Genomic DNA, 21594 nt, shown 5'->3' on the forward strand with positions numbered 1-21594 from the left:
TTTCCTTAGACGTTAGAGAGAGAATCTTTTTATACGCAAAAAAAGTACATTGGACAGTCTAGCATAATTTACGTTACATGTATTTCAATAAAATGCAATCGACATTCGTTGGAATTATTTATATCTGAAATCGCTTTTAATGCGTTGAATTTTGTAATTTACTTTATTCTTAAAATCGATCGCGAAACATATCTATTTTTTATGTGATTTAATGAGATCGAAAGTATTTGAAATTTATACAAGATTAACAGGTACGTTGAAAACGTTAGATAATTCATGGATAAAAATACCCACGCCGTACGTCAAATTTTTCGCTCGTTTCATTGTTCCGCGTAGAGAATTTTGTTTTAGGTCAACAGCCAGTAATCTGCCATTTTTCTTCGTGATGTTCGTTGACTTTTATTTCGTAGATTACCATTTGCCTTTCAATATGTATATATAAGTTTGGTCATTTCTCGTTCGCAAGGAATTTCGATTTGTTTCCGTGAGAGAAGAAACGTTAGACGAGAAAAACGATAACATGTACATTTGTTGACTCGAGAAAGGAGTGGAGCAATTTTGGAAAATCCTGGATTAACATCGAGTTCTTTGATTTAACCGCAAGTTCATTCGTTAAGAGTTTAAACCCTTTCCTTTCTCTGTTCTCCTGTGCTGTACCTATTTAAGCTCGATATGATTTTATCTCATTACCTGTCGTCCTCGTGAAGACATTTCCTTACTTTGTCACTCTTTTCGTCATCGATTATATTATTGCATCGTTTATCGAACACAAATGGTTTACTCAAGAGGAACAAAGAGGCATCTGAATATCAGGTAAAACGAAACTTCTTCGTCGTTGTATATGCATAAAATAAATCAAAGGGAAATGTGCTTAGGTTAACGACGTGTCAAATAACAGCTGACATAGTAGCCAAGTTCATTTCGTTTGGATAAAATATCGTTAGCTATACGTATCGTTTGTTAACAACATTTCTCTTCAATTTTATTTTATTTTAATTCAAAATGATTTAATACAAAAGTGTCAATACTTCGCGCATCGATTCGAAATTACGAATCTTAGGCGCGTGTGATAAATAGAATAAATTATTTCCTTAAACAGAGGTTGAAAAGTAAGAAGACAACGAGAGGATCGTATTCAAGCCGGGGTTAGGTGGATCATGCACCCTACAGCCGCACGAGCTAGTCGATCGTCCATACAATCTTCGATTCCGTCCGCATCAACCCCGTCGTCCCTCGTACATCCGCAGCAACAACAAATTCTTTATGGTCCTATAGCTAATCCAACCTTAACTCTTCAAGCATGCGGAAGTGGTCTGCATCCTTCGTGTATTTATCCAGGAACGCAACGTAACGCTGGTCTCGCTAATCCTGCTCCTTTGCATATACAAGGTGTAACTACGTTTCCTTTTAAAATTTGGTACATTTTAAATACTTAAAAAAAAGATAGCTTTAAAAAATATTACGATAATTAGTTCATCTTTAAACGAGTAAAAGATGTGATTGTTATTTGCACCAAATTAACGATTACATACTTCCACCGACTGCAATCTTTTTATCGACAACCACAGAATTCGTTTTATCACTGATCCAGTTAATAGGATCTTGCGTTTATCGATTATACTTCCTTTTCTTTTGGGGGGGGGGGGATTTCAAGAATTTTTCCTTTCTATTGGAAAGGAAGGAAAGAATTAATAATTAATAACAGATATACAAACTGAATTTTGTACAATGAGAATGATATTACCGTTGGTGGAAAATATTAATTGTTATCAATTATCGGTATCAATGTTTATGTTAAATAATGGTTTCAATTTTCTAAGATTCTCGTACAAACCCATCCATGAATATAGGCAAAAGCAGCAGATGGCCAGCCAAAAATAAGCTCGTACGAAATCAACAATATTGCCAACAACAACAGCAGCAGCAGCATATTCAACAGCAGTTATCCTACAGCCCGAAACCTCTGGTTCTGTATGATCAAACGACGAACAATGCTCCGATACTTCCACCAACTACTTCCTTTTTAATTGCTTCCTCGACGTACACGCATGGCTCTTTCTCTGGCGATCAGTACAACAATTCCGGAATTACGTTGATACCACAACCCTACTTTAAGCCTCCGGATGTACAAACGTTTTGTCTAATTCAAGATCGACAAAATATTCAGCAACAGGAACAACCATCGCACAGCTCCTATTATAATATCTCAGCTACAAACACTTGCAACTTGCAAGCAATTAATGGCAATTCAGCGTTTCAATTTCCTAATCTCAGTCCTTACGCAGCCACGGCAAATTTCACCAACGGCCAAGTCACGGGTCCTGTTCAAACAGTACACTCTAATCAAATCTACCCTAATCATCCAGCGAGTTTAGTCTACGGTAGCCTACAGAGAGATAAACCTGTAGCCACTGCTGCCACACTTGACATTGCGCCCCTTAAAGTCGGCAAAAACAAAATACCTACAGTCGATACCTCTCGAGTTACCCCGATATCATCTGAAAATTACGACGAATGGCCCCTTCAAACGATTACCTCTCCCTGTAACGACTTGTTCAACATAAAACCGAATACAGAGGATGAGGCAAGCCGAGAAACCAAGACGAGTTCTTCGGAAAAAGCTACATCGAACGTGTGTACAAAAACGCAGGAGGAACATTATTCCGACGAATCGTCTACCAGCTTCGATTTTACGATCGAGGCTGAAAAGATGGTTTCAGCGCTTTGCAACATATCTTCGAACGATATTAACAAAGAGGAAACGAAAACCGAGAAATCCAATTCGACGCCGTTGTTTAGCGGAGCTGGCGATACTGCGTCAAATAAGAATACTTGGTTCACCGAATTCTGTACGGATTATGGGAGTGGTACGTCGATAGCTGTTCAAACGGACGGACCGTGCCTGGATAGGACACAGTATCCGGAACTGTTGCGAAAAGTCGTTTACTGGGGATGCACGGAAGCCGAAATCGTTTTAAACGATAGTTGCAAAACAAACGCCAGATGCAGTTGGTTGAAAAATCTGTCTACCGCCACTAAAACAGCAGTTACCAAATCTTCCACTTGTTTCCCAATTTTCGCCGGAGATCGTGTTTTCGTCGGCGATCTGATAAACGCTTTGTTGCGCATTAGCAACGGTTGGCTTGTTCTTGATAATTATTTGAATAAGCAGCACTATCCAAGCTTGAACGATAAATTCGACTGCGAGTTGCTGAGATGTTTTCGTTTGTGGGAAGAGAGCACACACGAGCTACTGAATCAGATCATCCACGCCTTCTTAAAGCTCGAAGAAAACGGCAATGCTTCTAATTTCGAGCAAAGATCAGAATCATTTGGAACCTCTTTTCCAGGTGACGTTTCAGTTTACACGAATCGCGACTTGTTTGATCCATCTTCAACTATGATTACATCGAAACAGAAGCCCGATAATAAAAAGAACAATCGAGATTCCAGTAACGGTGCGCAGTTATCGACCGGCAGCCTACGAAATTTCAGCCTGTACAATGCCAGCCAGGAGAAACAGTCGTCCCAAAAAGAATCAAAATTACGAAGTAAGTGGACCGTTACTGAGAACCTAACGACAATAGACAGCACGAAATCCGTGCCTGATATGTTCTTAGGGCACGCGGAATCTGCGGGTCAACCGAATAGTAGATTTCGTTCGAGAGGAAGTTCGTCCTCTGCCAAGACAGACACATCCACGCAATCCCTGAACGCAGAGTTTTTTCACCTGAGAAGCAAAATTCTTACGGAAAGCAATCAGGATCCTTCTAGACAATGGTTATTCAAGGAGAAGAAACAAGAATTCCCCGAAAATAAAGTTTCGCCACAGGAAAATACCGACACCGTGTTTAGACTACAGCGACAATTAGATGATAATTCTGAGAGCAATTATGCTCAAAAATGTTTATCGAGGGTGGAATCTTCGTTTTTGAACCCTTCCATTAGTTTAGAATCTATGTACTTTCCACCCGCCAACGACCACGAAAATTTTTATCCTAGTTACGCTATTTGTCCGTCGTATACGGTAGATTACGGTAGTAAAAATTCAAAGAGCCTCGAACAAAATCACAGAAATAAAACGAATATGGATTTGGTTTATGTTGGCAAATCGTCCACGAGTCAACTGGAGCTAGCGGCTGTGCCAAAGGATAAGATGACGCTGCTTAGCCAAATCGAACCGAGTATCCCGGAGAAATCATCGGAAGAAATGACTGCCAATTTGTCAGCTTGGTTCGCCAGTATGAGAAACTCTGATAACAGACAAATGCCATTTATGAATCCGGCGGATGTGAATACGGAGACTGTTGTGCCACGTGGGTCGACGCGCGCAGAAATGTCAAAGAATACGATGGATCTCGGTAGCTGCATCAGACAGTTGCATATCGACGCAAATCGTCAGTTCCAGACGCTGCAAAATATACAGAGCGTTCAGACTACACCCTGGAACGCTTATAATTTGATCAATAATCGCGTTCAAGTGCAGCAGGTACCCGAAGAATATGACAGTTCCGAAGATGTTAGAGTATATATGAAACCAGGAAGTTACAACGTGCCGAAAAAAAGACATCAAAGAAGATCAAATCGTCGTTTAGAAAGCTCCGCATCTCGAAACGTTGCCAATGGGACCTCGAACAATCATCGCAATCATTACGTTAACAACAAAGAGAAAACGTTTTGCGCTCCGGCGTCGTCCACTCCTGTGTCTCGACCTACCGCAGCACCTATATCTAGCGATGTTAATACTTGCACAAATACAATGAAAGTGCCTTTCCCGGCGACTCCGATCGTACCACCTCCTACCTTCTCCCTTGAAAATTCACCTAGGATTTTAAAACGATCCGATACATCCAATTATACCGTGTCGGAAGATGTTACTTGGAAAGCAGCCTGCGCTTCCGCTGAGATTCTGTTAGAAGCGTTGAACGTAAAAGAGGATACGGACTTTAAGAAAACAGAGATCGATCAAGTCGACGTTAGCGAAAAGTTTGAGAGTGTGAAAGAGAACGATAATGACGATACAACGTCCCAAGCGGCGCAGGATCGTGAAAAATTAGACGAAAGCCTTTCGAAAAATTTAAAGGACAGTAACGATGGTTGCGGAGGCGTTTCGAGCTACGAAGCGTCCGAAGATGACTCGGGCTCCACGAATCATTTTTCTCTCAACACAAGTATCAACGAAGCTCTACAGTTGTCTGGTAATAAAAATGGTAATGATTATAATCGCTTAAAGTTTATTCTAAATATCGCTTCTATCGGAAAAACATTTTCATTCGAAACATTCGCATATCGCTTTGGAACTAAAAACGTAAGTCGTATGTATTCTGCGTATTCTATACATTCTACGCGACTATCGTATTACTATGATATTCAAGCAGAGTATTTAATTACTTTCAATGTCCAACATTAATTCTAATTGTTTAGTAAAAATAAAATTTAATCGCTTTAATACTAGAAGGACGGAAATTTGAGAACTTTAGATTTTCATAACACGTAATTGTAAATTAACATACAGAGAAGGGGGGGGGAGAGTAAATCTGCTTTAAAGAATCATAATAATAATATAATGTATTTAGAGTAAAACAAGCTTTACTATGTATTTGTTCCGTACGTATAAAATATTGAAATATTTAGAAAAGTAAATGGAAACATGTGTCTGATGTCACATTAAGGCAATACTTCCGTTCTTCCAGCATTAAATATCGCAATATTTTATGCAGCTACCCGTTAACAGGTTCTAGTAAAATGAATGTAAAAACGGATTCGTGGTTAATCAAAACTTTGAACAACGCTAACATGGCAAACAAGCAGAAACGACGAAAAAACAATACCGTTCCACATAGCTCAGAATCGTCAAACAGTTCCGTAACAGAGAATGAACAGCCGGCTCCCGTTGTTTCGTTAGTGACCAACAGTACCGTAACAACAGTCGCAACAACTACGACGGTGAAGAATCTTCAACAGACTATTTGCTCGAGGAAAAGTTCGTGCATTTCCTTAAACAATGGCCAAACAACGTTGGGAGAGGCCGAGCGTGTCATAGGGAAGGCAACTTATTCGGAGACTCTTCGACGTTGCGCATCCTTAAGTACATCCTTCTCGGAGAAGAAAGAATTCTGCAAGAAGAGCAAATTAAATATTGCCAACGTATCGACGATTTGTAGCACTGTAATACCGATCCCTGGACGCAAGTGTCAAAGAAAAGATTTCGAAAAATCATATTATCTCTTGCATAATAGATCTCGTAAATGTTCCGGGAAGAAAGCTACGAAAAATTTCGAGGTCAATGATACTCAAGTGGAGGGAACGTCGAAATCTACAATCGCAACAAAACACGGGAAGAAACGAGAGAATTCTGGATGCATCGAATTTTTAGACGGGAAATTTGGTGGGAAAGCCAGTGATAGAGGTTGGTCCGTATGGTATAGCTCGAAAAGAAAACAAAGTCTCAGTCCGCTTGCCCTTAGCAAATTAGAAATGATACATCAAACAGTTTGGCAAATGGAAGAAGCAGAAATTTTCAAGTGTCCATCCTCAGGAAGCAATAATGGAAAACAATCTTCTTCTCACACGGTTAGTTTCTTTGCATATGCCCATTTCTTTAAATCGTAAATGGATAATTATATAATCTTCTTTTAGATCGAAGACTATTGTAAAGTTATTAAAAGTCCGATGTTCCTGGAAACGGTTGAATACAAACTAAAGAATCGAGTTTACCATAAAGTAGAACACGTGGTTAGAGACTTTCGTCGTATCGTTTATAATTCAAAATTATATCACAAGGTACGCAGGCTATTTTATTTATCGATTTTCTAATCTTTGCTAGACATGTAGAGAATTAAATTAGTATGATTGAGCTACGATATATGGTCTGAACTAATATAGTTTTTCAATAAATAATATTTAATATTCATCGTGGATATAATGCAGTCAATATTGCATAGGAATTTGAATAAAGTGGCAAGACCTATTGTAATCTTCGAATGTGTTATCGAAAACTTTTATTTCTACTACGAGTATAAAGTTTCCTTAATCATCTGATCGCAGGATGATCATGATCGAGTAAAGACAATTGAAATACTGTCGAAGAAACTCGAAGAACTATTCGAGGAACATTTTGCGAGTTGGGACTTCGATAATATTAGCGGTAGTCCAAGAGAAAGTTCGCCAGTGCTGCATCGCTTTAAGACGGCTGGTCAAAAACCGGTAACTGGACGTTACGGCAACACGAAGAAATGTCTGTCTTCTTCGATTACCAATAACATATAATATTGCTCATTAGAGTATGTGCTTTCTGCGACATCAAACTGCGCTTGGAGAATTATCGTGTCTATCATTCGTGGTGACATTTTGTTGTGCATCTATAATTCATATTACTATTAGATTAACAGATAACTGATTACATGGAGTTTATGTAAAATTGTTAGATTCGAAATTAAGTATATCTGTAAGGATCGGTCATAATAATACGCTCTAGTCACGCATCAGTTCGTATTGTTGTCGCGTCGTAAGCGTTCTACGGTTTTTCTTTCGTAATGCAGCTTGCTACGTTAAAACATTTTTCGTCTATTTTCAAACAAGTGAAAGTTTAAACGCTTTGTTTTCTGGTACATACCTCCGTATAAGATAATGCATCTTAAATGCGAAACAAGACGATAGTTACTTGCTCTTTTTATATCATTGATATTATATATATATATGAAAAAAGATAGTAATACGAATTACTTAATAACGTTGCAATGATCATAGCCCACAACTTGAGAATACTCAATTATCACTAAAAGAAAAATAATTTGAGCATTTTGTCCTTCATTCAGATTGAGGCATAAAGCATTAAACGAAAATAGTGAAAACGATTGAAATATTATAAAAATAAAATAATTTTCCATTTGTAATGTGATCAATATGCGTAAAATATATTATACGAGAAAAAAAAGAACTACTATAATATAAAATTGTACTGTCAAGCAAATAAAAAATTGACCAAATAAAATAGTTGAAAAAAATGGAAAATCCCGCGTTATCGCGATGAAAGAAAACGCATGCGCAGTATAGCCTCTATATTCCAGTAAAGTTAATGCGCACATACTGTAGAAATGTCAGTTCAGGTAGTATGCGCACATGGATTATAATAATGTCAAACACAGAGGGAACAGAAAGATGGCGGTCGAGCGGTAATTTTGTGATGCATGGGGTGTAGTCTACAAATGGTGTGCCTTACATTCCCAAGGGATTCGTCAAGATCATCATATCATCGTGCAATGTGACTATATACTGGAGACGACCGTCCTGTGAAGCAGACCGTGTTAAGAACGGAAGGACAACAACGGAGACGGATAGAAGAAAAGCTAAAAGGTGTGAGAGAGGAGGAGAGTAGAGAAAGAGAACGGACCCAGTTTGTACGTAACGAGAACGAGTGTAGAAGCGGTTCATTGCTCCGCTCTGACTTGTCGCCAAGATGGATTGGGAGTCGATTACGATGGCGAGTCTTCACCTGACGATGACCGAACATCAATATTATGAAGATATTTTTAGTTATTGCTGTGAAAATGCAGACAGCGACAGTGTGCCGGTGATCAAAGTTGCCGAACTACTGCGCTCGGCGAATTTACCAGGGGTTGTCACGATGAAGGTAAATTATATCAACTCATTGTACGTAGTCTGTCAGCTGTTGGTTTTCTGTCACACACGCGATTGCAATATTGAGATCATAACATCTCTTTAATCATATAGAAGTGGGCGTTTAATTTGTCGAACGTGACGTGATATCGGCAAATTACAAAGGCTTATGAAGGTTAGAATTAAGGAACTGTTACGAAGTGATTATAAGTATCCTAATTAAATGACCAACTAAACAGTTACGTACTTACATTTCCGAATAAAAAAATCAGTCAGTATTTTTATAATAGTTTAATGATCGATTTTGTCACAATGTCAATACCGATATGTTATTATTCTCAATATGTATATGTTAAAAATTTCTAGTATAAAATTAAATAATGAAAATTACAATGATCATCAAATGTATGAAGATACATTTGCAAATTAGTTTAAAGAATACATCAATTTCAGTATTTCTCCGAAGTTTTGCAAAATAACAAAGTAATGAGAAATTTCAAATTTCTCAAATTTAAACAATATTTTTAAAATACATGAAACGAACCTTATGTTAATAGTTTATTTCAAATAAAGTAGATTGATGATAATATTTAAGATATTTTATTTTGTTGATAAACAAAGTAGAATATAAAATAAAAGTATGAATTGTTTGAGAAATATTGTCAAATGTTATTTGAGCATAAGAAACTTTTATATTACTTTCGTAAGTATTTGTTATACATATATTAATGTAATTTATTGCTTCTTGTATGATATTCATTATTTGTAAATAATGTATTATAGATATGCACAACTATAGATATAAGAATATTTATATTTAAATTAGACAAATTTAAATAAAATACTAATTATGTTTATTTGCAAAATAAATTTTTCTGATTTATAGATATTGGATATCTGTTTTGGAACTGAAGCAGCACACATTGGTACACATCTTGGAAAGAAACAATTTTATGTACTGTTGAAACTTGTAGCAGCTCATCAAGCAGGACTTAGTATCCGTAAAGATATAATTACTATGCCCTTGGATGTTATTACCTTACCAAGATTTACTTGGCCAGCATCTGGGGAAGAAGATGATAGAAGAAGTTCAGATTCAAACAGAGCTGTAAAAAGTCATCGACATGCTCCTGAGAGTACCACAGAAAGTGAAAGTGAAGCAGAATCTCCAAGGGAAACTGGCGGTAGTACAGATTCACCTACTCCAACAAATAGTATAATACAGGAAAGAAACAATGACATAGGTGGTGAAACTATATTAGATTCTGTATCTGGAGGTTGGCAAGGATTGTTGGTATCCGAAGAGCAGAGGCAATTACTAGGAACCGAAGAAGAAAGTTCAGAACGTCATAGCAGTGATGAAGGTGATGGAGATGGTGATGGCTCGTTTCCACCTGAAGAAGTATGGATAATTAGTGATGAACAGCGTGAATATTATGCTGCTCAATTTACACAATTGCAACTTGATCCTGAGGGGCTTTTACACGGACCCATAGCCAGAACATTTTTTGAAAAGTCTGGACTTCCTTTAGGAGAACTTAGTCGCATTTGGCAACTTGCGGATATTACCAGAGATGGAGCGTTGAGTTTACAAGAATTTTTTGTGGCTATGCATCTTGTTGTGTTACGAAGAAATCATGTGCCTCTACCTGATGTCTTACCTCCACCTTTATTAATTCCTTTGCTTAAGCAAAAAACTGGTCCACCACCTATTCCACAAACTACAATTACTCAAAAAACTCCACCTAATACCACTGGTACTCGTGAAAGAAATAAAGAATGGACAAAATTTGTTGATTCACCAACTGGGACTAGCAGTTCTTTAACTAGCCCAGGTTTGCAACTAGTGAATTTTGATTTTCAAAAATCTGCTGTTGAAAAAGATCCTAAAATTCTACATCCGGTACCATTACGTTTAACACCTGAAGCAGCGATTCTTGCCTCTGGAGCAAATGGTAACAGTAGCAGCTGCACTACGTTGGGAGATGACGATCTCCAACGTACTGCAAGTGCATTGGTGCAACGACCTCTCATAAAAAAACCACCTCCACCTCCTGAAGAAGCTATTATAGTAACTCCAAAGAAGGAACCACCACCTCCACCACCACCCAGACCATACAGAACACATGCAAGAAGTTCTAGTCTTGATCTTAATAAATTAGGTATATGTTGCTACCAATACTCTGCGATACTTTTCATCTGTGGCTGAGAAAGCAAAGTTTTACGCTTCAAACTGTGCGCGTTCTTGTAGGGAAAAATGGTCAAAGTTTCCTTGGAGCACCTCCGCTAGTTCCACCAAGAATCTCTCCTGGAATTGTAAGTACTTTTATCCATTTTTTAATCATTCTATTACCAAACACCTAGATTAAAATTATTAATAATGAGAACTACATTTAATTAAGCTGCTTTTTATGGATCCGCACAGTAGATATTTCAGATACTTTAGATGTTAACAATGTTATGGATTCGGAAAGTTAAAATATGTAGGCAAAATTATTGTTATAAAGAAAATTTTGTCATGTATCTCTACTACAGACTTCACCTCGAAAATTGGTTGGTCAAAAAAGTGAGGGAGAAGGACAAAAAGCCTTAAATGAAAGTCAAGGTTTTGTTGCTGATTTTTCTCACTTTTCTCCAAAGAGCGAACTACCTGAAAATCCACCTCTGGAAACTCCACAATCACAGCAATTTACTGGTGTCTGTGGTGCATTTCATATTTATAGAAAACCCAGTCCAAGTGAGTTTTTCATTTTCTTTATTTTTCTTATTTGAATTTCAATGTACAGAGTATTATCATCTCTTAACTTTTTGCTTCATTTACAGAGCGAGAAGGAGATGAAGATGCTCCCAAGGATGAATTAGAAGAATCAAAGAAATTAACATTACAAGAATTACGAGAGAAAAATGCCGAACTGCGATTAGTTTGTGAAGAATTAACACGAGAATTAGCTAGCGCACTTCAGGAACGTATAAATCTTCGTGCAAAGCTTTTACTTTTAACATGATGTAATTTGTTATCATTTGTAAAAACTCCAAACTATGAATTATTAATTTTTCCTAAATTTGTTGTAAAATCGAGTAACTCATGTGTCATGCTAGTCTAGAGTATTTCCTTTTGCAAAGTTTCGTACATCCACAACAGTTAGCGTAACCAAAAAATAACATTACAGAGCAGGTAGTAATAAAAATTATCCAATGTTAAATATTCAACCTATTTCTATCGTTAATTAGTAAAATATTAGATTTTAAATGTCCCTTTATATATTTTCCATGTTTTAATAATGTATGGTTTACTAATAGAAATATTTAAATTGCTCTTGAATAATTGTATTATTGAAAGGAAATGGATATTTCTTTCATTCTAGAACAGAAACGTTGAAGAAATATCAATGAAAATTCTTTGTGGTTACGCTATTATTCACATTTTGTCCTCTTTCACAGATAATTCCAGTGTGCATTATAGAAGCGTGGGTACAAATATTGTAGTAACATCTGCCACTCTCTAGTATTCAAATGTTACAGCATTTTAACGTTCAAATAATTTTAAAAACTTATATTTTTTATGCATAGTACTGTACTAAATTGCTGAGAAATAGTTCTTTATATATTACAAAGTTTTTAAAGTTGAATAATCGCATCAAGCTATAGTGAAAGCTTGATGATTATTGTATACTACAAAACTATAAAAAAAACATACTATAAAAGCGAGTAATAGATATTTATTGTTTACGACAACAAAATAAAACTGTATTTTCGTATTGCTGTACTATCAAATTTTTCACAGCATGACATAACAAATTGGTATTCCTAAAGTGTAACAATGTATTTCATTTCATGATGATAATTGTACATAGCAAATAGAATTAGAACAAGGAATGAGAGAAAATGAAGTCTGCAGGAACAGAACACTCAAAGAATAAATATACTTTAAAAAGAAACGTTGATACTTTCAATTTTTATGGATTACTTTTGTTCTACATAGATTATTCAACGTATTGTTTTCAATCGGAATAAAAAATATTACATCATAAATCGTATGACTTAATTTGTATATAAACGTAATGTTCTGCAAAATGTTTTGTTCGATATCTCATTATAAAAACTAATTTAATATAAATGAGAAATATAAAGTAACTATTCCTTGTGCCATATAATACAATACTTTAAGAATATTGTAATTAATATTGCAGCCACTTCTGATGGCCAGAACTTTTGTTAAAGTTATTTAGAAATATTCCAATCAATAATCATATTAAAATATCTTTTTGTAAATGTACAGAAGTTGTACAGAAAGTATATGAGTTAACTATTATGTAAGTTAACTGGAAGTTAACTGTTGATTTATTCCATTCCTACTATTCATATAATGCTGTAAAAATGTATCAATATATAAGAAGATAAAGAAATGTTCAAAGACTAAATAAAACATTCTCTTAGTTTCATAACAATTTTTATTGATATCAATGTCTTGAATGGCAAATAATATTACAGGAAGAAATCACAAATATGTTAAAATCTTGGTTGTGAATGTTGATGAATGAATAAAATGATATAAAGTAATTGAATGTAACATACATTACTCTTACTTAGATAATATTATATATGATCCAAGAATAATTTACGTTACAGTTGACTACATAACTCTCATAAATATGCGTTATACTTGCACTTGAATATATTTATGAACATATTTGAAAACCATAAACAGAAATTCGAATTAAGTAATGTGACAAACCCTAAAACCAGCTTCCTTTTGTACTTGTTTTGCCTAGATATTATTAGTTACAACTATGTAATGTGCGAAAGAAACGGTTTACTAAAAATATTCTCAATCTTACATTCTCAATTGTTGGTTGGAAACTCTACTGGTTAGAATGTTATTTAATCTGAAGTATCTATAAAATAACGATATATAACTCATATAACATTATCATATAGAACAGTTTACGAAATGTGTTACACATAAATATGAGTAAAATTTTAGTTATCTTTTGTTTGTATGTACTTAATTAAATCAACGACGCGGTTAGAATAACCATATTCATTATCATACCACGAAATTAACTTAACAAAGTTATCATTCAAAGGTATGCCGGCTTTAGCATCAAAAATACTGGAGTGGTTATCACCAATAAAATCGGAAGATACTACATCATCTTCTGTATATCCCAAAATTCCCTTCAAGGGTCCTTCAGCAGCTTCCTTTATTTTAGCCTTAATAGCATCATAGGACGCAGGTTTGGCAAGTCTAACCGTTAAGTCAACAACCGATACATTATGTACCGGTACACGGAATGCCATACCAGTCAGTTTTCCATTAAGGGCTGGAATGACTTTACCAACAGCTTTAGCTGCACCAGTTGCAGCTGGAATAATATTTTGTGCTGCACCGCGACCGTCACGCCATAACTGTTATAAAACCAAATAGGAAACATTAAGTATGATGAAACAAAAACCAATTATAGAGTGAAGAAATATATTATTAGAAAAAATTTGATATACCTTTCCAGAAGGTCCATCAACAGTTTTCTGAGTAGCAGTAATAGCATGTACAGTAGTCATAAGACCCTCAACGATTTCAAAATTGTCATGAATAACTTTAGCAAGAGGAGCTAAACAATTAGTAGTGCAGGAAGCATTAGAGATAACTTTATAACTTGGATTATAAGCTTCCAAGTTAACACCAACAACAAACATAGGTGCATCAGCTGACGGTGCAGAAATAATAACTTTCTTTGCACCACCTTCCAAATGAGCCTAAAAGATTAAAATAATTATTTATATATGAATACATTTCTCTCTCTCCCTCTCTCTTTTTAAAATAAATATACAGGTTTGTACATACAGAAGCCTTTTCTATGGTAGTGAAGACTCCAGTAGATTCTACAACATATTCAGCTCCAGCTTTTGCCCATGGAATAGCTTTTGGCTCGCGCTCACTGAACACAGCAATTTTATTGCCATTGACAACTAAGCAACCATTTTCGGCTTTGACCTCTCCCTTAAATCTTCCATGAGTGGAGTCATATTTGAACATATATACCATATAGTCCAAACCAATAAAGGGATCATTAATAGCTACAACCTATTAAAATTATAATAATGAAAAAAGTTGAAAGTACAAAAGCATATGAAATTAACAAATTATTTACCTGGGCACCACGATCAAGAGAGGCCCTAAGCACAAGACGACCAATGCGGCCGAATCCGTTGATTCCGATTTTGCTCATGTCGTCGTCTTCTTCTATGCAACTGGAAAATGTGCGGTTTATCTTTTGATAACATATTTTTGACTCGGCATATACCAATTTGCTTTTATAAAGTAATTTTTGTGTGATCGATATAAGTGAAGTTAATCCCAATAATAACGGCATAACCTCAAATAGGTGTAATATATTTTTTCGATTTATAATGATTTTATATTCAGAATGTTATTTGGTATAATTAAATTTAAAGCATAGCATTATTTTTTTGATTAGATTACAAATATAAAAATATTGAAATATAAATAATTCATAATGTAAAATACACATATATGCATATTTTGATTTATTGTAAATTCAATTGTGTTTTGTTGTAAATATTACTGCTCTAACGAAAACATGAATAATTTAATGTATAAACATAGATACATCAAATAAAGTTGGATGTTTTTAATATTCTTGCATTAGTATTAAAAACGATTTCTGTAGTCTGCATTATTAAATTAAATAATTTATTACAAACAGAAATAATATTATAATTCAGATATTTGTCTTATAAAACAAGGTTTAATATTAAAGGTCACTCAAGGTCAATAAGATCTCTCAACGCCAATTTGTACTTAAAGACGAACGTGACCTTTTTCACATATTCATGCTTCGACTTTTACGATGATGTATGTATGTGCATACACATATTTTATATTCAATATTATTTGTAATAATATTGAAACATTACAAAAGAAATGTATGTAGCGGAATGTATATTAGTATGTAGAATGAATCGTATTACTATCTTATTCGATTTAAAAATTCGTTACTATAATTTATATTTATATTTATATTAAAATAAAACTAGTAGCTTTTAATAATTGTCTGAATTTTAATATATAGCTTTTAGATTTTTTTCAAAACATATAAAAATACTAATATAACGGTAACAAAATCTATTTTGTAAAAGATTATGTTACATCAAATTAAGAACACATATGTATGCATAAAAGTAGATTTTTTCATAAAATCAAAATCTTTCACAAATAATTTCATATTTAATAAAGTTCGTGAATTCTGAATTTCGTTTTTAAATAATTAATGTTGTACAATGTCGAGATCGAACAAATTCGTAGTATGTAAAAAAGTTGGGTTACGTGAGTAGGAATGAAATACATAGCATATATGTAACAAATATAATAAAACCAACGCTAATAAAAATTGAAATAATGTGATTGGACGAAAAGACAAATTCAGACATATTAGAAAGATATCAGTACACGCTTTCGCAGAGATTCTGGAACAGATTTTGTATCTACTACCGCAAAAATTATTATAGAAAGATACTTAGTTTGAATGACGTCATATCAACCGGTGTGAATAAAACGTACATGTACTAAGAACATGCTATGTAATCCTAGATATAAGCAAAATTCTGAATTTTATTATTGTTTTATTAACATCAATTGAAAGACTGTAGTTTATTGTATATAAATATGACGTAGTGGAAAAATTAAATTGTAGGAAAACATACGATAAATTAAGAGTTAGTTCTAAACTAGTGGTACTTACGTGAAAAAGCAATCTGAACGCTACGCTTACCGCAAAAGCAGTGTCATTTGAAGGGCAGGCAACGTTAATATAACCGGTACCAGTTTTAGGCGTATGCGCTGTAACCGTTCCTTATTTTCGCACATCATCGGCTATTCTCGGATCACGTGAGTACACGTTCCTATCGACGTATTCAGAAGCCGCTAGATATAAATTTGTTCTCGTGTAACATTTGTGTATTTAAAAAATGAATTAGGTAGATAAAATTAATACAGATTTACTTTCATTAAATTTATACAATATATAAACCTTCTCTATTTAACAATTTTATTTAACAAACAAGATATACATACATACAACAAAATGCAATGAATGAAACTTTAATGCAATAGTGATCTTTTGTTTAAAATTAATAAGGGATTAAACTTATAAGAGATATATAAATTAATAGGAGATATGAATAGAATACATATTAAGATTACTTTGCATAAAACGTAATCTTATAATACATTTTTCTTACTGAATGAAATAATTAATCTTCACTTTCATCTAACTCCTGTACAGGTACTGGTATATTACCGGAATCAACTTGATACATGTATTGTATCAAATCCACTATACGATGTGCATAACCATATTCATTGTCATACCTACAAATATTTATATTTTCGTTAATTAACTAACAAACTTTATATTTACTTCATTAATTATTTTATGTTATATTTTGTTATGTATTTATATTTAAAGATTAATCAGTTTGAAAATTTGTTACAAAATAATCTAAAGTAGTTGAACATAAAATTTATTATTTTACGATTTCCAAAAGAATTTGATAATAGTATTTATATCTGTATATATAAATTTCAAATGCATTTAAATGTAATTTATGTACATATACGAATAAATAACAAATAATTAAGAAAAATTTATATTGCTTGTGTTGTTATTTAAATTGATTATTATATTAATAGAAGGAATAATTCGGTAAGTTCACAAAAGTCAAAAATATTGTTTATGAAATAATTTGACTTGATAATTACCAGGCAACAACTTTGATGAATGTGCTTGTCTGAGGAATTCCAGCTTTGGCATCGAAAATACACGAAAAGCTTGTCTTATTGAAGTCGGATGACACACAATCATCATCTGTATAACCCAATATACCGTTTAGATCATTCTCTGACGCTGTTTTCATTGCTTCCTTCACTTCTTCATACGTTGTCGGTTTATTAACTCTAACATTAATAAAACTGTATAAATATGACACATGTTGCTATTTGATATTTGTTTGTATTAATTTTATAAATTAAGGAAAGTTAATTACTGTTGATATAAAGCTACTTTGTTCTTTAAAATTAATGTTTTTTGTTTTGAAATCTTGTAATATTATATGTGATATATATATATAATGTAATAAAATTTTTACTGTAATCAAATAAGTTACTGTAATTGGCATTACCGAAAAGTCATGTCACATAAAGAAACATTTGGAATTGGTACTCTAAAGGCTATAGCAGATATTTTGCCTTTCAGTTCAGGGATAATTTTGTCCAATGATTTGGCAGCACCTGAAGACGTCGGTATAATATTTTGGAGAGCACCTCTACCATCTCTCCACAACTACAATACAGATACAATTATAACGTATTTTCTTAAATTAGTAAAACAAATCAATATGCACAAGTTATATCAGTAAGTGTTAAAGTTCGAATTAGTTTTGTTCGTCCTAATATTATATGAAAATAAAAGAACTTATTAAGTTAATCATTAATCGCAATCAATTCCTAATTACTATCTCTATTAATACATAACGTAACGTAAACATTAGATTCGACGACAAAATTTGATTTATTTTAATAGCTGTGATACTAAGGACAAAAAATATATTATTCTATTAAAGAGTGTTTTTATTGCTATATTAGAAACGTAATACTTTCCTTATTAAGTAGCATATTTTATTTCTGTAATATTTTTTGTGTGACACATTAATAATACTATTATAACTATTAAAACTATTAAAAGTATGGGTTTTCGTAAATAAAGAGAGTTTGATAAAATATTTCGTAAATACCTTTCCTCTCTCTAGGGGCCCATCTAAAGTTCGTTGCATCGATGTTAAAGCGTGTACGCTACTGATCATTACTTCAATAACGTCGAATTTATCATGCATCAATCGAATGATAGGTGCTGCACAGTTTGTTGTACAAGAAGCAGCTGATATTATTTTACCTTTTTTTGGATCATAACAAGCATGATTTACACCATAAACGATCATCGATGCATCTATAGAAGGTGCTGTAATAATTACTCTTTTAGCTCCACCGTCCATATGTAACTAAAATGAGGCAGATGTTTCCTTTATTCTCTAAACATTTATTTTATGTAATAGAATTTAAATATATCTTTATACATTTTTTATGTATGTATTATATATAAGTTCAGTTTTTTCATGAAATAGAAAAATTTCTACTCTTTATAATGAGTTACGAAGTTTGGATAATAAACGAAAGCTTTCTAAGTAGCATTATAATATAGACGATTGTAAATATTAAATCGAGATTGTAATACGACTATTAACAAATACACCAAAATAGGTATGAAGGAACAATCTCTTTTCTTACGCTTGCTTTTTCTAAGGTAGTAAAAAGCCCAGTAGCCTCAATTACATATGTTACACCTGCCTCTCTCCAATTTATTTTACATGGGTTTTTTTCTTGAGATGTAGCTATTTTGTTGTCTTCAAAAGAAAAAATTTATTAAGTATTAATTTCATAAGTTTGTGAATCTATAATTTATTAATCGATCTTTTGTACTTATATTATAATGATATATTTACTTCATTATATCATTAATACAATATGTATATAGTATTAAATACAAAGTTTGTGCAGCGCCAGCTTTAATTAAATTGACTCAAGTAAAATATAATGTATGAATTATTAAATATACCTCCGATAATAATAAATCCATTTTCACATTCCAGCTTTACAGGATAAGGACCATGAGTCGAGTCAAATTTAAATAAATATATCATATAATCGGTTGAAATATACGGATCATTTATCATCTTAACCTAATACAATATATTTATTTTACACTTGCTTGATATAAAAATATTTGCATGTAAAAGTAATTTTTTACTAATTCGTTACCGTAACATCCTTTTCAAGACAAGCACGTAAACACATTCTTCCTATTCTTCCAAATCCATTAATTCCTACAAATGCCATAACTTTACGAAAATGTTTCCTAGTATCAGTTTATAATATTTCAAAATTATATACAGCATTTGTATTGTACTTATTTTAGTTGTTCCGAAACGTCAAAAAGTCAATAGTGCGAATTTGTATACAAAATTGAAATAGACATATCGGAAAGTAGTTTTTTTATCAAAATTTGTTCATAATATAATAAACATTTACGATACACGGAAAGAATATATAATATAAACTTGTCATATCATGATTACTGAAAAATTTAATGAAAGAATGTTAAATTCGGTTATAAAATAAATTATCATAGTTTAGAATTTTAGATAACATCTTGATAATTTGAAAGTATAAAATAATATCTCAAGAATAAAATACATTTTAAGCGAAGTGTAAGAAATATTAAAAAATATTCGTGTATAAAACTTAATTTTTAAGGTTGTTGGTGTAAAAATACGGCACTGATTAAGTTAACATTTCAACTTTCAAGGTTATTTCAAGGTCATTTTAAAGGCATAGTATGATAGTAGTATATATATAATGCGTCTTAACATCAGGTACAACAATATGACATTGAAAATACGTAGTGTCATTTACAGAAGTCAAAGTGAGGTGGGCTTTTTGTTGAAAAATAATTTTTTTTGGAATTTTTTATTTCGCAATTTATAGCCAGTTGAAATCTGTTTAACTTTTATTCAAAACATTTTTGTTGTAAAAGTAAGGGTTTGAAAAATCGTAACAAGAATAGCATAGTACACACATACATACATATATCCTGTATATGTGTAATACTATTTATAGAAATACATGTTTTCAAAGTCGTTCAACTTATGTTTGGAAAATTAATTTAAAAATTCATGTAAAAATAGGTTAAAATTTTTCAGTACGAAGCATCATGTAACAGAAAGCAGATTTTGAAAATTCGTCAAATATTCGTATAGTTGATTTAATTAAATGTATGTACTATTTCATAGTCGGTCATTTCTGTCGATATCAACATTTCTAAATATTAACAGCAATGTGAATTAAATGTTCTGAATATATACACAGTATAGTATACATATGTATACATGTGTATTTTTGGAATCATCCTTTCAATATCATTTGAACGAATATCATAGAGGGACCACAGTAGTAATATTATTATTATCTTCTTTTTTTTTCCCGTACATATCTACTACGACCATTATGAAATGCGAAATAGTTTGATATTGGAAAGCAAACATCAACATTGTTACAAGAGCGAATTAATCCCAAGACGTTCCTTCATGAACAGTATTACACATGCTCGCAGTCAAGGAAGTCAGCTCAAGCTGTGAAATACCGAAATGGATATTTATTATCAGAACGGACTTTATTTAAGGAGGTTCGACGGTAAGTGAACTAATATTATTTTCGATAAAATTTGTAATATTGTAATAGTAGAATGTGTATACGATACATATTATTAAAACGAATAAATAAATTATGAAGCATTTCTAATATTTTGTAGCTCGAAGAAGACACGAATAATTCATAATTTAAAATAAAATGTAACATATTCTAATACCAATTAAACATGGAAGATTCACTACAGGAAATTACAGAAAAAATAAGATACAAATGTCCTTCTAATAAGATGTTAAAGGTAATTTGTTGCAATACTTAACTTTGAACTATATTGATATGATAAGTCATATTACGTATACCTATATTCATAAATAATATCATAAATTTCAGTATCATTTAAACAACTTCGGTCCGGAAAAAGATATTCGTAAATTAAAAGAAATATTTTTCATTAATAACATTCATCATAAAAGACAAATTTTTCAAGAAAAAATTCTATTTTTGTTCATACATCTTTATTATATCAAACGGATTTTGCACTACATATGAAAAATGAAGTCGCGTCATAGTACAAAACAGAAGGAAGGGAATATTTGATACAATAAAGACAATGCCTTAATTCTATTTGAACTGTGAAATGTATTATTATATAGTAAATTATTTATTAGTATCTTCCTTTTTAATATAAAAATTCA

The 21594-nt window shown here is 32.7% G+C and overlaps 4 protein-coding genes and 1 long non-coding RNA gene across 7 annotated transcripts; 3 read left to right on the forward strand and 2 right to left on the reverse strand.

Moving 5' to 3' along the window:
* The first annotated feature begins 176 nt into the window (after nucleotides 1–176).
* Nucleotides 177–7988, forward strand: LOC100744535. Its single transcript, XM_012384964.3, has 5 exons — nucleotides 177–1389; nucleotides 1851–5210; nucleotides 5735–6573; nucleotides 6640–6783; nucleotides 7048–7988. The coding sequence occupies exons 1-5, from the start codon at nucleotides 1158–1160 to the stop codon at nucleotides 7267–7269; spliced, it is 4797 nt and encodes a 1598-aa protein (XP_012240387.1). The 5' UTR covers nucleotides 177–1157; the 3' UTR covers nucleotides 7270–7988.
* A 149-nt stretch (nucleotides 7989–8137) lies between these two features.
* On the forward strand, nucleotides 8138–11824 carry LOC100749560 (ralBP1-associated Eps domain-containing protein 1). Of its 2 annotated transcripts, none has more exons than XM_012384966.3 (5): nucleotides 8138–8632; nucleotides 9506–10781; nucleotides 10871–10935; nucleotides 11260–11356; nucleotides 11443–11824. In XM_012384966.3, the coding sequence occupies exons 1-5, from the start codon at nucleotides 8459–8461 to the stop codon at nucleotides 11622–11624; spliced, it is 1794 nt and encodes a 597-aa protein (XP_012240389.1). In that variant the 5' UTR covers nucleotides 8138–8458; the 3' UTR covers nucleotides 11625–11824. The 2 variants fall into 2 exon arrangements, with proteins under 2 accessions (XP_012240389.1, XP_003489153.1); XM_003489105.4 differs by having other exon boundaries at nucleotides 8139–8632; nucleotides 11155–11356.
* A 1228-nt stretch (nucleotides 11825–13052) lies between these two features.
* LOC100740415 (glyceraldehyde-3-phosphate dehydrogenase 2) lies at nucleotides 13053–16522 on the reverse strand. 2 transcript variants are annotated; one of them, XM_012384967.3, is made up of 5 exons: nucleotides 16383–16522; nucleotides 14772–14871; nucleotides 14465–14704; nucleotides 14122–14376; nucleotides 13053–14028 (listed from the first exon to the last, which is right to left on the reverse strand). In XM_012384967.3, the coding sequence occupies exons 2-5, from the start codon at nucleotides 14847–14849 to the stop codon at nucleotides 13600–13602; spliced, it is 1002 nt and encodes a 333-aa protein (XP_012240390.1). In that variant the 5' UTR covers nucleotides 14850–14871; nucleotides 16383–16522; the 3' UTR covers nucleotides 13053–13599. The 2 variants fall into 2 exon arrangements, with proteins under 2 accessions (XP_012240390.1, XP_033176295.1); XM_033320404.1 differs by lacking the exon at nucleotides 16383–16522 and having other exon boundaries at nucleotides 14772–14890.
* Nucleotides 16523–16682: 160 nt separating this feature from the next.
* Nucleotides 16683–20660, reverse strand: LOC100744688 (glyceraldehyde-3-phosphate dehydrogenase-like). The gene is made up of 9 exons (XM_024367265.2): nucleotides 20641–20660; nucleotides 19919–19995; nucleotides 19514–19587; nucleotides 19311–19434; nucleotides 18983–19098; nucleotides 18433–18696; nucleotides 17821–17981; nucleotides 17402–17596; nucleotides 16683–17011 (listed from the first exon to the last, which is right to left on the reverse strand). Exons 1-9 carry the CDS (start codon nucleotides 20658–20660, stop codon nucleotides 16894–16896), a joined length of 1149 nt encoding a protein of 382 aa, XP_024223033.2. The 3' UTR covers nucleotides 16683–16893.
* A 9-nt stretch (nucleotides 20661–20669) lies between these two features.
* On the forward strand, nucleotides 20670–21572 carry LOC105680706. The gene is made up of 3 exons (XR_001102247.3): nucleotides 20670–20944; nucleotides 21063–21197; nucleotides 21290–21572. It is a non-coding gene; the product is annotated as an uncharacterized LOC105680706 (long non-coding RNA).
* The last annotated feature ends 22 nt before the right edge of the window (nucleotides 21573–21594 follow it).

Source organism: Bombus impatiens, unplaced genomic scaffold (assembly GCF_000188095.3).
Source record: "Bombus impatiens unplaced genomic scaffold, BIMP_2.2 scf_0317, whole genome shotgun sequence".
NCBI classification, from domain to species: domain Eukaryota; kingdom Metazoa; phylum Arthropoda; class Insecta; order Hymenoptera; family Apidae; genus Bombus; species Bombus impatiens.